Source organism: Oryx dammah, unplaced genomic scaffold, assembly GCF_014754425.2.
Source record: "Oryx dammah isolate SB20612 unplaced genomic scaffold, SCBI_Odam_1.1 HiC_scaffold_24, whole genome shotgun sequence".
NCBI lineage: Eukaryota > Metazoa > Chordata > Mammalia > Artiodactyla > Bovidae > Oryx > Oryx dammah.
Window position 1 is genome coordinate 52,238,889 of NW_024070208.1, and position 15,833 is coordinate 52,254,721.

Sequence of the window (15,833 nt, forward strand, 5' to 3'; positions counted from 1 at the left end):
AAAAAGACATGTACATATACAGAAATAGTATTTATTACTATTATTCATCGTACTAGCTGACATGTCTTGAGCCTTCACATGTGCCAGGCTCTGCTGTAGGCATTTCATAAGAATTATCTATTACTTTGTAAGAACCATACGAAACAGGTATTATCATTAGCTTCCTTTTACAGGCAGAAGAAAAATGAGAAGGAAAGCTCTGAAAAGTTACATAACTTATGCTAGTTAGCCAAATAAAAAGTGGTCATGCCAGGATCTGAGTCTATATACATAACCATTAGATCTCTACTATTTAAGTTCTCGGAGAAGGCAATGGCACCCCACTCCAGTAATCTTGCCTGGAAAATCCCATGGACGGAGGAGCCTGGTAGGCTTCAGTCCACACAGTTGCTAAGAGTCGGACACGACTAAGCAACTTCACTTTCACTTTTCACTTTCATGCATTGGAGAAGGAAATGGCAACCTGCTCCAGTGTTCTTGCCTAGAGAATCTCAGGGATGGTGGAGCCTGATAGGCTGCCATCTATGGGGTCGCACAGAGTTGGACATGACTGAAGCGACTTAGCAGCAGCAGGAGCAGCATTTTAGTTCTTTACCATCATTCTGTCTCTCAGAGCCTCAAAAAGAAAGGGACATGTCTGTCTGGTCCACTAATGCCTGATGTATTGTTAGTTTTCAATAAATATTTGCTGAATAAATGCAAAAGTTTCCATCAGCCTTAGCCAAGAGGATTTTAGCAAGCAGCCATGAAATTAAAAGACGCTTGCTCCTTGGAAGAAAAGTTATGACCAACCTAGACAGCATATTAAAAAGCTGAGACACTACTTTGCCAACAAAGGTCTGTCTAGTCAAAGCTATGGTTTTTCCAGTAATCATGTATGATGTGAGAGTTGGACTATAAAGAAAGCTGAGCGCCGAAGAATTGATGCTTTTGAACTTGGTGTTGGAGAAGACTCTTGAGACTTCCTTGGACTGCAAGAAGATCCAACCAGTCCATCCTAAAGGAAATCAGCCCTGAATATTCATTGGAAGGACTGATGCTGAAGCTGAAACCAATACTTTGGTCACCTGATGTGAAGAAATGACTCATTTGAAAAGACCCTGATGCTGGGAAAGATTGAAGGCGGGAGAAGAAGGGGACAACAAAGGATGAGATGGTTGGATGGCATCACCAACTCAATAGACATGAGTTCGAGTAGGCTCCGGGAGTTGATGATGGGCAGGGAGGCCTGGCGTGCTGCAGTCCATGGGGTCACAAAGGGTTGGACACAACTGAGTGACTGAACTGAATTTTACTGAATATTACTTTTAAAAGGTACACACAAGCCCACCCTCAAATTTTGATTCACTCTGACAGCTGAGCCTGAGACTAAATATTCCCACACTAAACTCACATAAACCACCTGAGCACAGTTTTCAACTTGATAACGGGCTGTTATAAATGTTCAATACATGTCATTTCCTCAGCATGAGACAATCAGAAACTTCATTAATCCTGATTTCCTTATTATAAAAAAATGTATAGGCTTTACATATTCAATTCATGTAAAACCTTTCCAGGCGGGTTGCTACAATCATTATACTCGTTTCTAAACGCCAGAAAGAAAATCTAACAACCAAGTATGACAAGTTTTCGAGATAACAGTTTATAAATGTAAAACTCTTTGGCTAGTTTTGTCCCTCATATTCATTACCCAAAGTTATCAGTCAGCCACTCAAGTAATTCTTGAGACTACATGTGCCAGACACTGCACTGGGGATAAACAGTAATTGAGAGAGAGACAGCCCTTCTCTAACGGCTTCCCTGGTGGTTCAGTGATGAAGAATCCACCTGCAATGCAGGAGACATGGGTTTCATCCCTGGGTCAGGAAGATTCCCCGGAGGAGGGCATGGTAACCCACTCCAGTATTCTTGCCTGGAGAATCCCATGGACAGACGAGCCTGGCAGGCCACAGTCCATGGGATCACAAGAGAGTCGGACACGACTGAGTGACTAACATGTTCATTTTCAGGCTTTTTCTAACTACCTAACAACAGGGGGAGATAAATAATCCATCAGTTATAAATCTGCTAAGACATGAAAACCATGTCCCCAGGGTACGACCAGGAACATGTCACGTGGGCATTTCACAAAGTCTAGGAAAACCTTTTCAGAGAAAGTAACACGTAAGGCAGAGCTGCAGGAGGCAATTCCCAGGATTAGCTCTGCAGGGAACTACTGACAGTATTCTCAGCAGTAAGACAGGAAGGAAGAACAAAATACCGTATTTGGAAAGAAATGTGAAAAATGTTGAGAAAACATGTTACAAATATTACTTTTCGAGACACATCTTTGCAATACATAAGGTGTAGTATAGGACTTTCTGTGCATAAAAGTGAAATAGTGAAAAACTTACTTGAACTATCAGAGTAAATGGCATCTTTTCCAAACATGTATAGCTCTCCATCTTTAGAAATAACAGAACTACTTCCATTATTGCAGGCTGTATACACCACAATCTTTCCTTCCATCTTAATTATCTTCTTAGGCTTGTAAGGTTTTGATTGTCGCCTGCTCTTAGCTTTAAAAAGGAAAAAAGATATTTAAGGCATCTATTTACAAATAAAAATAATGATTTGTATATAAAGCCCAAGGAAAAAACCCTATCATTTGCATTTATCATACACTTGATTTATTTATTTTCACAAAGGCCTGAGCTTCCTAACATGTCAATTAAATGAGTCAATCTGAAAGCCTCATCTGCTACCAGATCCTCTTCTTTGTAGTACACTGAAATTTCAAAAGAGAAACAGCAATTTTCTACCAAACTTCTAGGGAGCCCAGTCTCTAGATTAGCTACTTACATTATCAATACCATTCCACTGTCATCTGTATCTATTTTAAATCCCTTTTTAATCAAACTCTATCTCACATGTATTCCTCTGTGAGATCCTGCAAAGTATTTAAAACCAGCTTCTCATTCATTCAACACATATTAAGTATTTACTCCTAGTCAGAGACTGAAAGGAAGGGAAATGTACATATGGAGGGAGAGCAAATACATTTAAATGTAGATGACTTAAGCACCCTTTGCTCTCAAAAACTAAATCCCTGAAATGAGCAAAAGATGGGAAATTTCTGTTCCCTCAGTTAATCCCAGTTCTTGTATGCCTTCCTGAATAAAAACATATTGCTATGCTGAGTACAATTCTAGGATTAAAATACCACTGTATTTTTTCTTGTAACGTGACATATATATATATATATATACAGCAACTAAGTCATCTGGTGGTCAAGCAAAGTAAGAATCATGTCCTCCACATCCTAGAAGGAAAAACTGGCTGGGCTGAGTTTCTGAGATATGGCAATATACTTCACGGCTATTTTAAATGATTTTTTCAGGGTAACTTTTATTTACACATGATATCTACATTAGATGTTGACTTCAAACCTAATCCTAAGATGCTACCCCAACTGCAACAATGTACTATGTACAAGTTACAAAAAGAGACAAAGGACACTTTGAGGAAGACTCAACAGAAGCATAGGAAAGATAAGTGAAAATTGTTTAATTTTTCATTGCTCGGGAATTTCATCATAATGAAATAACACCAAGAACAGCGTTTTATAACTGATACTATTACACAATTCACATAAGGTTTACTTCATTGTGAAATACATACTCTTTAAAAACCTTGGGGTTACCTAGAAGAATATACTGGAATAAATAAGTTTTTAAAAATGACACCAGCAGACAAAACAGATGAACAGCCATGTATGCAATGTATAAGGCCTACAAAAATTCATGAATATGAACTCTAGTATGAAATCAGCAATCACGGTTCTTTAATGAACACACCACCACCACTGACTGAATACGCCTTGGTATAAAATCTATTAACTTGAGACGGCTAAACTGATATCCCCTTTGTTAATAAATTCCCCAGCACTTCTACTGAACAGTCCACTCACTCGACTCTCCATCCTCTCCTTTACTGGCAGATCCTGTGAAGAATATGCTTCCATCTTCTGCGACTAAAAGGGCATGAGAGCCATCATGTCCAACGGAAAAGTGCACGATCTTTGGGGATTTCGTAATTGGCAGCTCAACCCATTTTCCTGCTGAAGGACCACCTTGTTTGATTCCGAGACTCTGGTATTTGCCAGTGTAATATATCTTAACATGTGCAGAAAAAAAATACAAAACAGGAATTACAGTGCCTCTTGGAGTAGTACACCAGGTTTCACATGACAGAAAAAAACTTCCCTACTTTACGGAGAATAAAAACAAGAATTCAAAAAACTCTTATTTTTTTAGGGCTTCCCTGGTGGCTCAGTGGTAAATAATCTGCTTGCAACGCAGCAGACACAGGAGATGTGGGTTCTATCCCTGGGTCAGGAAGAGGCCCGGGTAAGGGAATGACAACCCACTCCAGTATTCTTGCCTGGAGAATACCATGGACAGAGGAGCCTAGCAGGCTATAGCTCTACGGGTGGCAAAAGTGTAATATATCTTAATGGGTATAAATAAAAATACAAAACAGGAATTACAGTGCCTCTTGGAGTAGTGCACCAGGTTTCACATGACAGAAAAAAACTTCCATACTTTATTGAAAATAAAATCAACAAGAACTCAGACTCTTTCTTTAATACTATTCAACTTCTGACAACTGAGCAGGAGAGAAATAGGCATATATACATGCAAAAATACACAGTTCACAACAGTTTTTTCATATCTACTCAGGATACTTATCATCTTTTGTAAGTATCCTGAATAAATATGAATAAATATATATATACTCCAAACATAGAAGGAAATTATAAAATTCTCAGTTCATTTTTCCCAGTGAAAAAAACCTCACATACAAATATACTGTATATGCCTCATAATTTTCACTTTCATGTTCTTTTAATTACCTTACTTTATCCTCACATCACCAGATACAAAAAACCTTCCATCTTTATAAATAGACCTCTACAATCTGCAACTTAATTGTACATCCTTCTACTTTCCTCAACTTGTAGTCTAAATGTCTTCACATTTACAAAAATTTCCAAGGGACATCCTATCCAAAATAAACACAAATGTGAATTCACCCCAACTCAAAAAATTACACAAAGACCTCCATAATTAAATATTTGTATAAAGGGAACATTTTATAAAGTTTAGAAAGTTTCATACTCAAATGTCACAATTTTTTAATACTATTTCAACATGAAATTTTACTATATATAAAATCTTTAATCAAACTTTAAAACATGATTGTTTATACATGTAAACTATGTAAGCTAATCAACTGATTATACCAACTATCTCTTATAGCAAATAATGTTCATTTTTAATCCTAAGAGTAATTTACCTTTCCATTTGCTGTTTTCATTAGTGCAAACTCTCGTCCTGCACCAAGAACTGCTGACTCCTCATCAAATCCGGTGCCTGACAATACAGTAAGACTTCATAAATACTATTAAGTTTTAATATGAATAACTTGAACCACAACTTGTATGACTTCGAGTAACGAAAAAATTAATCCAATTAATATCACTCAAAAATAAGGATGACACAGTATGTCCTATGGCTCAATTTGAAAAAATATTAACAGTAGCTACACTACTCCAAGCAAGAATAAAGTTACCATAAGCTTCTTCATTTGTTTCAGATTGTGGTTTAGCAGCTAAGTCATGTCCAACTCTTTGTGACCCCATGGACCGTAGCCCATCAGGCTCCTCTGTCCATGGAATTTTCCAGGCAAGCATATGGGAGTGGGTTGCCATTTCCTTTTCCAGGAGATCTTCCCCACCCAGGGATCAAACCTGGGTCTCCTGTATTGCAGACAGATTCTTTACCAACTGAGCCACCAGGGAAGCCCAGGTGTTTCAGATTAGTGCCAAATTATTTTCTTAGTATTAAAAAAATTGCTTAAATCAATGTTAGCTGAATTCCTTCAATTAATGAGTGAACTAATTTTTACTGGGCATCTATTAGCTATCAGGCATTACAAAATGCATGAGACTTTCCTATTTGGTCCTCATAATTAGGGCTTCCCTGGTGGCTCAGATGGGCAAGAATCTGCCTGCAATCAGGAGACCTAGGTTCAATCCCTGGGACGGGAAGATCCCCTGGAGAAGGAAATGGCAACTCACTCCAGTATTCTTGCCTGAAGAAATCCACGGACAGAGGAGCCTGGTGGGTTACAGTCCATGGGGTCACAAAGAGTTGGATACAACTCTTTGTATCCAACTAGTGTGTGACTAATACACACACACCTCATAATTATACTGTTTGGCCTACAAATGAGCAAATATATAAAGTGTGGTAAGGTAGGGCTTGACACGGAGTGTTTGGATTTGAACAATACTATGCAGATATTTGAATTAAGGTATTTTAGATTCCCTGTTCCAAGTTTTTTCTACAGAAGGTTTCACGTAGATATTCCATGAATTTGAATGCATATGTGTGCATATACACACACAGATCCTTCTGCATACTTTCAAGGTGTGAAACTATGAGTAAACATTTATAAGCACATTTTATGAGTTTGTCCAATTATATAAACTATTAATAAGTTTACAGGATTTTGAAATTTGGAAAAGATGAGTTCAATACAGTATTTTTCTATGGAAAAACAAAATACTATATAAATGTGCAAGGTAAATCACTAATGAAATTTAATAAATTTAATAACAGTCAAAACAGCCGAGTCTTCCAAAGAATCCCACAAGTTAAGACACGGAACTACTAAATTGGGGTCAGTATAGCAAACCAAAACTGAGACTCTCATGGAAACTAATCCTACTTACTACTATGACATGGCAAGAGTAGGTATGCTAAATCCCAGAAATACTCTGCGAATGTCTATTATTTCTATATCCAAACGAAAATTTTTAAATCAAATGCTAGGCCAATTACCATTGTGACAATCTATGGAATCATTCCATGGCTATCCTGATAAACTTGTTCAAATAAAAGTCAAAGGCTTCAAGTTACTCCTAGTTACTTGTACATGTTTACTCATAAGTGCGCTTCATAGTAACAGACAGCAAAATAGCCACCTAATACAAGCTGTAATATAATGCTGAAAACACAATGTTAGTTTTCAAAAGAAAAAAAATCTGAAAATAAAATATGGAAGAAAGGTTTTTTTGACCATCTTACTTATAATATGCAAGTCCTTTTCCAGATCAAATAGTGAGATACCACAGGCATGCAAGCATTTTCTGGCCAGTTTAAGTTGTAATTCTTGCTGTAGCACAGGTTCTGTGCTTGTAGCAAATATTCTGACAACAAACCCATCCTAAAAGAAATAAAACAACCAGAGTATTCTGTTACATGAATGGATCTTTTAAGGTTCTACTTCCCACCTAATACAAATCAAATAATTTATGAAAAAAGAATTCCGTTTATACCAGCTTTTCATGACTCAGAATACTTACATCTCTGGAAGCAGCTATCTGATTAATATATTCTCCATCAGTGAATAAAATATTTTGACCTTCAGTGTGACAATCTGTGCAAAAGGAAGAAACAGCAATTTCATTACAGTATAAATAAACACCTCACAAAATGACTTTACTCCTCTGCTGAAGTCAGAATGAGAGTTCTCCACACAATAAAGATAATTTAAACTCAATAAGAGACTGTGCTTTTTTAATAAAGAGCTACAGATTAGCAGAAACTAAACAATTCAACTAATTATACGCATTACATTTTGTGCTTACATTTATTAATCTTCCATAATCATGGACCTGAGAGTCCGCCTAATTTCAAAATGAATTAGTATTAGATATAGTCTGATAATAAACATGCACCACAATGAACAAACTATAATATTGGTTATAACCATGTCAATACAATCACATGCGAGGTAGGCAACACTCTACCTTCAGACATAACATCACAGTCATTAGTGTCACAGAAAAATACAGACAGACTTAAAGCTTCTGCATTTGAGGTCTATGCTGTCCATCTACAGATATCCCTTGCTTTATAAAGTAGAACTGGCTGTACAGTTTTCAAGGTTTAACGCCTAGTCCCACTATTTTTAGCATATAGCATGCTATATACACTTTTAAAATGTTCATCCTTCATAAAACAGTCACATCTAAGCTGATTTATCTCTTTTTTGGTCTGAAAGTGCTAATATTTTGTCTGGAATGCCGTATTTCATCAATACTATACAGTCTCTGTAGAACAGTGTACTACATACTTTGATCAAAATATGCAGACAAGCACAATTGTAACAAGGGATAGCCGTATTACAGAAGGACCACTGGGACATGTGTTAGTGATTGCTACTAAAATAACATGAAACTACAAGCAGCTCAGTATCTAAGTATAAACTGTATCCTTTTGAAAAAACAAATGTTCAGCAAGCAAGTCTAAAAGCACACACACACTTCCCAAAATAACTGCAGAGAACTAGGATGAATCTCTCCATTAATTACAATGCCAAAGAAATAATATTTCATTTCTATTTGCACCTGAATCAACAGAACATAAAATTCTGGTTTTGGAATGCAGTAATGGAGCCCACCCAAGTAAGCTGGATTACTCTATATCTTTGCCCAGGAGCTTCATACTAGCATACTTCCTTATTATAAATATGCAAAACACAGGCAGACCCTTACCAAATAGAGAATTCAGTGATCACAAACTGGAAATAGAAACTGGGAGACAAGGCCCACTGGTAGCCCAAGAGACTTGGTAATCAAAGAGAGGAGAAATCGAAAGAAAGAGTTCCTAGTCCACTGTACAGAATACAAAGAGGCGCAAGAAAGATGCTTCTCAAGCTCTAAGCAGTAAGATTTTAAACTAAAAAGCAAAGAAGAAAAACTCATTATAATTTCAGATAAATGCAGGGGTGAGGAGTGAAACGGCGCAAGAAGAGTAGCAAAAGCCCTCGTGATCGGAGGCAGCATGTCACCAGACACAAAGAGTAATGACAGGGGTACAATACAAAAGGTATGCCAACATACAAGGCTCAAGCTACAATTAACAGGGGGCAAAGTATGCTTTCAGCTCGTCAGCGCTGGGCTGAAAATAACTCATTTATAAAGTAGACTATAAGACAAGTTGGAACATGAAGCTCAAAGAATTACTAGATTTCTGTCAATTTTAAACATGGTATTCATTACCATCTATAAACCCCTAGCTAAGGGAAAAAAGGGGACTATTAAAGAAAACTGCCGTCCAGGTCAAAGAAAGGGAAAAACGACCACAGGCTTCTTCAGGCTTGAAGGCAAGTCTTCCTGCCGCACGATTTCAAAAAGATTGCGCTCTTCATCCTTTCAGTCTCCGTCATGTGATGTCCTAAGACAGCATCTTCGGGAAAATATCAAGACACACAACATGGGACTATTCTGACCCAGTTTGGTTCCTTCCTCACCATGAATATGGTACTTATTTGTGAAACACAGAAAGCCACATTTGTATTGTTAAAAGTCGCATTTCATATGCTAAATGAAGTCGAGGGATTTCAACCAATAAGAATATTAACAAGTCATTTTTTTTTTTTTTACCATGATGGAATACATAAAACAGCTGGAGGTAGACCATTTTCAAATGGTCTTTCTCAGCTACAGTCTCTGTTAAATGATCAAGGTTTTTCAAAAGCAAATCCTTTCTATCCATCTGTCTTGGGGGGGTGGGGCATGGGATTGAGAACTTTTCTTCCATTAAGACATCCTAAAATGACTTACCAAAGAGTGACAGAGGTGCTCACTGGAGTGAGATTCACTCTGCACAAAATTAGAAGGCATTCCCATTTCAACACACTAATCAATGGAATATATTTTGTGACACTAAAGTGATGTCATAGAAGACTATTTAATGACCCGGAAATATACTCAGAATACTGAGTGGAAGGGATAGGTTAAAAAAGCGATAGCATACAATCACTTCTGTACATGTACGTACACAATGTGCACAGAAAAAGGGAAGAATACTTTTCACTAAATGTCAGTAGTGGTTACAGATGGGAAGTGGGGTTACAATTAATTTTCATTTTGTTTTGTTCATACGATATTTATACAATAAACATGATTACTTTTAACATATGTATATATATATGGGGCACATGCTATTTCTGAACATTTTTGCTATTATTGTTGTTATCATCATCATCAGGATCAGAGGGATCAGAGACATGGCCTTGGACTTGTGATGATTAAAAAACAAACAAACACAAAACAAACAAACCTCCTGTAGACATATTTGAAAACAGTGTTATTTACCAAATGGCTTTAATAAGTCATCTGTTTTCCAAAGTAGCTTTATTTGTGAAACACACATGAAATGTGACATTTAGCTTACCAGGTACACTAATTTGGAGATATATATATATATATAGCTATATTCAAATAAATGTTTCATGAGGTTATAAAAAATCTTAAAAATTAACAAGCAGCCAGGGAGCAATTAACCTTCATACTGTGTTCTTCAGAAGTTCTCAATCATTTTCAGATGGCCAAGTGCCTTGAAGTAGTTTTGCTGCTTACCATGAAATTGTTGGTAGATGTATTAAACACTGAAGATTTTAGTACAGAGAAGGTATTAAGGTATAAGCAAATTCAAATACCTTACAGTGGAGAATACATTATGCATTTGCCCAAGAATTTAAGTCAGCACGGTGATCTGAAGGATAAATACATATGTACAACCTCAAAATTACAACAAAATGAATTGTGTCCAAAATGCCTTATCAGAGTATTATCAAAAAGTATAAACGAAAGAATTTTTTAAATTTCTGACCCACCCTAAAAACCTCTGTCTCTGAAAACCCTTTAAAAATAAATTAGAAAACACAAGGCACACTGTTGTTAAACTAAAATTAAAGAGAAGGTTCTTTACACCAAGGTTATTCAAGAGCCAGGGTCATGGGTTTATTAAGGACAACAAAGCCAACACCCCCCTCCCCCACTGATTCAGGAGCTGAAAAGGCATGGTGGGGTGAGGGTGGGGGGAAACAAGCTACAGAATTTGGGCAAGAATTTGAAAATAAGTATTAAAACACTTCAGACTATATTTACAGTATCTGTTTTTCTCACATGCATTAATTTCCTATAGACTATAAAATGTTCTGCATGTCAAGATTGCTTCAATCTGTTTGTAAGCGAGCACTGTTCCTTGCTAACCATTCTTTATATGTCTCAGCGGCCTGACATGCACATCTCTTAAAATCACCTGTGAAGATAACAGATGACTAGTTGAGTAACATACCTGGTAACAGCACAGTGCCATCCTGTTCCAGTGTTTCAGGGCTTATTCTTATCGCTGTCATGCTGTGGTTATTCACATCTCTATACAATAAATAACCCTGACAACAACAAAAAAATTTGGTGTTCTTATATACTAAAATATTTTTTCATTACCCACTTACTAGAAGAAGTAGTCATACAGGTCTGTATTACAGTGTTTTGACGTACAATAATGCATCAATACTGATGTCTAAAACAGATTATAGATTTAAAATATAAGGACCTGAATATACTTTAATAGGAGGAAGTATACACCACTAAATATCAATTTAACCTATTAATTCTATAATATAAATATTATATACACCACACAGGACAGTAAAAATATTTTGGTCAAAATTATTATATCACTTGCCAAGTAAATAATAGAAATGACTGCTGTTATTTTCACAAATATCTAGGCTAATATTTAAAAATCAATAAAGTAGTGGTTTTAGATAGAGTGATATGTCATTGAACATACTTCAGTAAGTGTATTTCCAGGACATTATTTGTTAGACAAAATACAGCAGTGGCAAATAAAAATTTGAAATTTTAAACTAGGTTATGTTTTGAGAGACAATCACTGAGTAATTAATTTGATATTTAAATTTTAATTTCAAAATCTCCCCCCAAAATTGATAGTAAGATTATTTTTCATACAACAATAATTTTTATAATTTTCAAAATGCTTTCAAATATCTTTTTTTAACTGATGCTGACAACAATCTGAGAGCTAGGCAAGATAGGAATGCAGGGACATCTTTATTCTATAATCTTCCACAAGGAAACTTGGGCTTCACTTCTCAGGAAAGGAGAGTATAAAATAAATATTTGTGGCCCTTTGACCTTCGTTCATTTGCTTCATTGTTCGTTTGCCTCATGCATCCAATTGCTGACACCCAGTTGGTCATGTCAGTCAGGTGATGAGAACACAGCATTAATAGAGCAACACTGGCCCAGACCTTTTCTGTCACTGGTTATTCTCTGCATGTACTTCCACGCAGGAAGCTGCCTACTGGGGAGACCACACACCACTCCCTGGAAGGCACTGATCTAGACTTAGAACAGTTCATGGTAAAAAGCTTTAATCTGGCTTTGGGTCACAGTTACATTCCCAATTCAGATTTGCAAATAATAAAGGTAGGCTTTGATGCTTAACTAGAGGCTCACTTAAACAAGGACTCCAACAGGAGACATATTTATTCCCATTTTAAGCTAAATCACACAGAGTCAAATAAACTAGCTGAGTTGTCCACAGTCTCACAGCTGGTAAGAAGCAAGGCCAGACCTAAAAGTAAACCTCTTATGAAAATGTCAATGTTCTAAGCCAACATTCCTTATACTACACCATATCACTAGTATTATTAAAAACACGCTATATCTGTTTAAATAGAAGTGATATTATTTACTGATGACACAAGTATGAACCACATATTTTAAAAGATAGGAAGAAAAGTTTGGTTTACTACGAGATATTCTCCTACCTGAGCATACCCTAACCAAGATTTTTTTTCTTTTCTGTTTCTGATGCGAGATGTAGAATTATATATATGGCCCTGCAAAACAACGAAAGTTAGCTGTAGCAACAGTTTTATTATTAATAATCTGTGAAAACTAACATACACAGATGAATGACATTTAACACATATGTTCCATTTTTATTTTCAAAGAAATAACATCAAACTTAGATGGCACTCTAAAAGCAAGAAACAAACAGAAGATAATTCAGTATAAGATATAACTTCCACTCTGATTAAGAATCACTTACCCAAAAAAGAAAAAAAAAATCACTTACCCTAACCGTTCCACTATATCCAGAGCCGATTTTGTACAATCCATCTTTACATAACAGATAAAGAAAAAATCCATCATTCTGAAGTAGACATTGATCATCTTCATCAACAGATATTTCTTTTAATGGCCACTTGTGCATTAAAGCTGCTTTCTTAATGCCATTGCTAAACCAGTCCTGAATTTGAATTTTTCCCACCAACACTGCCTGTACACTTCTCTGTAGTGAATTCAGTATCATTGGCACCTAGTCAGAAGAAAAACAGTCATTTTCAAACATCTCAAACACAAAGATACTTTATTAATATATCATTTATAAGAAAAAACATTATTCAGAAGGATCATATTTGGCATGTCAGCAAAAAGTAGCAACTGAAAATCTGTAAGAAACAAATCTCAAGCAGGACAAAACAAAAATGTAAACACAAAGAACATTAATTTGCTTTGTGACCAAAAACACTGAAATATGCATTTTTCTCCAAAACACAGGTTAACATACTAGATTAGTAAAAAGTATGAATACTGAAACATATTTTTTTGTATTAGAGTGCACACAAACCAAAATGGTATCTTTGTATGATATGTATATCCATTAATATATTACATGACATTGAAGTACAAAATTAAGCATAAGAGAAATACTGCTCTTCTACAGATGAAACAAAATTTCCAATATTCTCTTCTACATTGTTTATTATGCCTAGTACTCATTAACATCAACATTTTTCTGTGATGCGAAAACTTAATTTTATGAACTATGTATTTATCCAGCATTCATTTAACCAATATTTATCAAATATCTGGTATTTGTGGTAAATGAGTCCTCAAAAGTCACCAGCATGGGACCAATAGTCGGGCCCCAGAGAAATCCCCCTGCTTCTCACTTTCTGCCTCTCTCTCACTACCCAAAGACGGCTGCCACCTGCCACGTATCTGACTGCAGGGGCAGACCCAAGGGCACTGTGTCAGCCCCAGTTCTCCGGCTCCACCATCAGATATGGCAGCCACCAGCCACATGTGAGTACTGAGCTCTTGGAATAGGGTTAATGTGACTTGAAATGTGATTTAAATATAAATACACACTGGCTTTTGAAGGCTTAGTAAAAAAAAAAAAAGAGAGAGCAAGAGAGAGTATAGATTTTATAATTTCATGTTAATTACATGTTGAAATTATTTTTGGAATGTTGAGAAAATCCATTATTAAAATTAATTTCATCTGTTTCTATCTTCTTAATGTGACTAATAGAAACATTTAAATGACATAGGTGGATTACAGTATACTTCTATTGGACAGCACTGTTCTAGAGGGCAGAGATTCAGAGGGATAACTAACCCACTGTTTATTGATATTTCCTCTTCCCCTTTGAGATCTGAGGCCTCTGACCCAATCAAAATACAGAACTTTTACTTTTATGAAACTTTTATTTATGTATATGGTTGAATACTACAAATTCTCCCCCTAGAAGTAACTACATTAAACTTAAAACTGTCTTATCTAGAATTGATACCCACATTCTTATATGCCACAGCTTCATTTTCAATTTTTATTGTTTCAGATACTTTCTAATGAGTCTACTATCAAAGATGACGCTCCTCCTTTTTTCTCAAATCCTCCAAATTGAGCTATACAATCATCTCTAGTTAAAGCATTATTCGAAGTCATTTTATTGTGCCTGTGTGATCATGGTGCAGAACTGAACAAAACTGTATCACATACTATATTTTCCTTACATAATTTTTCTTTTTCTTCACTGAGTCAACAATTGCCCTATTTTTGCATTTGCTAAGTTTCTTCTATACCTACCCCTATGGGCTCCTCATCTTCCTCTCAAACATCATCTCTAATGTTTCCCGTTGGCAATATCCTTCAAGAAGCCCTGCTCCCTAAGGACAAGGGCAGGCACAGAGGCTGAAACTGTTTCACGTTCTGCATGTTCAAAATCATCTTTATCTTCCCTCACACATGACTGAGAGCTGAGCTAAATAGAGTGAACATCATTTTCCCTCAGAACTCTGAAGGCACTGTTTGTTATTTTTTATGCCAATGCTGCTTTTGACAAGTCCAACAACATTCTGCTCAATCTCTGGTACATAACCTGGTTTTGCACTCTGGGACTGCTATTCTTTCTTTATGGTGTTATGATTTTGCAAAGTTATACTTGATGTGAGTCTTTCTGTCATTCATTGTGTTGGGCACTCAGTGTGGGTTCTGTCAATACGAAATGTGTATCTTTGGGGGATGGGAAGTCTCCTTATGAAGCTTAGGTGATTTCTTCCTCTCTGCTTGTTGTTTAGTCACTCAGATGTGTCCAACCCTCTGTGACCCCAAAGACTGCAGCCCACTAGGCTCCTCTGTCCATGGGATTTCCCAGGCAAGAATACTGTAATGAGTTGTCATTTCCTTCTCCAGGGGATCTTCCTCACCCAGGGATCAAACCCACATCTCCTGCATTGGCAGGCAGATTCTTTACCACTGAGCCACCAGGAAGCCCATCCTCTCTGCTTGAATACCTATTAAATACTGGATTTTCTAGAAGGATTCTCTAATTTTACTTCATATAATCTATTTTCTTTCTTTTGCTCTGTTTTCTATTGTCAGGGGACCTCTCTAATGCTTCTACTGATTTTATTGTGATCTTATATTTTTAACTTGCAAAATTTCTGTTATGAATTTTAAAAAAACACTGCTGTTTAATGTAAATAATCATCTTTTCATCCCTCTTTAAAATACAAATTACTCTTACTTAGAGGTTTTCTGTTCCCTGTACTCTTTTCAGCAAAATTGTTATTATTACTATTTTTACTGATTTGGGGGACTCTGTCT

General features: G+C 36.3%; 1 protein-coding gene across 1 annotated transcript in view; it reads right to left on the minus strand.

The window, feature by feature from the left end:
* Positions 1-15,833, minus strand: part of MYCBP2 (MYC binding protein 2) — a 267,214-nt gene that overhangs the window by 187,450 nt on the left and 63,931 nt on the right. Inside the window, exons 6-13 of the mRNA XM_040266905.1 lie at positions 13,014-13,256; positions 12,703-12,774; positions 11,199-11,295; positions 7,415-7,488; positions 7,137-7,275; positions 5,341-5,417; positions 3,953-4,157; positions 2,397-2,561 (exon numbers count right to left, since the gene is read on the minus strand). Coding sequence (XP_040122839.1) covers positions 2,397-2,561; positions 3,953-4,157; positions 5,341-5,417; positions 7,137-7,275; positions 7,415-7,488; positions 11,199-11,295; positions 12,703-12,774; positions 13,014-13,256 — 1,072 coding nt within the window. The remainder of the gene's footprint in view (positions 1-2,396; positions 2,562-3,952; positions 4,158-5,340; positions 5,418-7,136; positions 7,276-7,414; positions 7,489-11,198; positions 11,296-12,702; positions 12,775-13,013; positions 13,257-15,833) is intronic.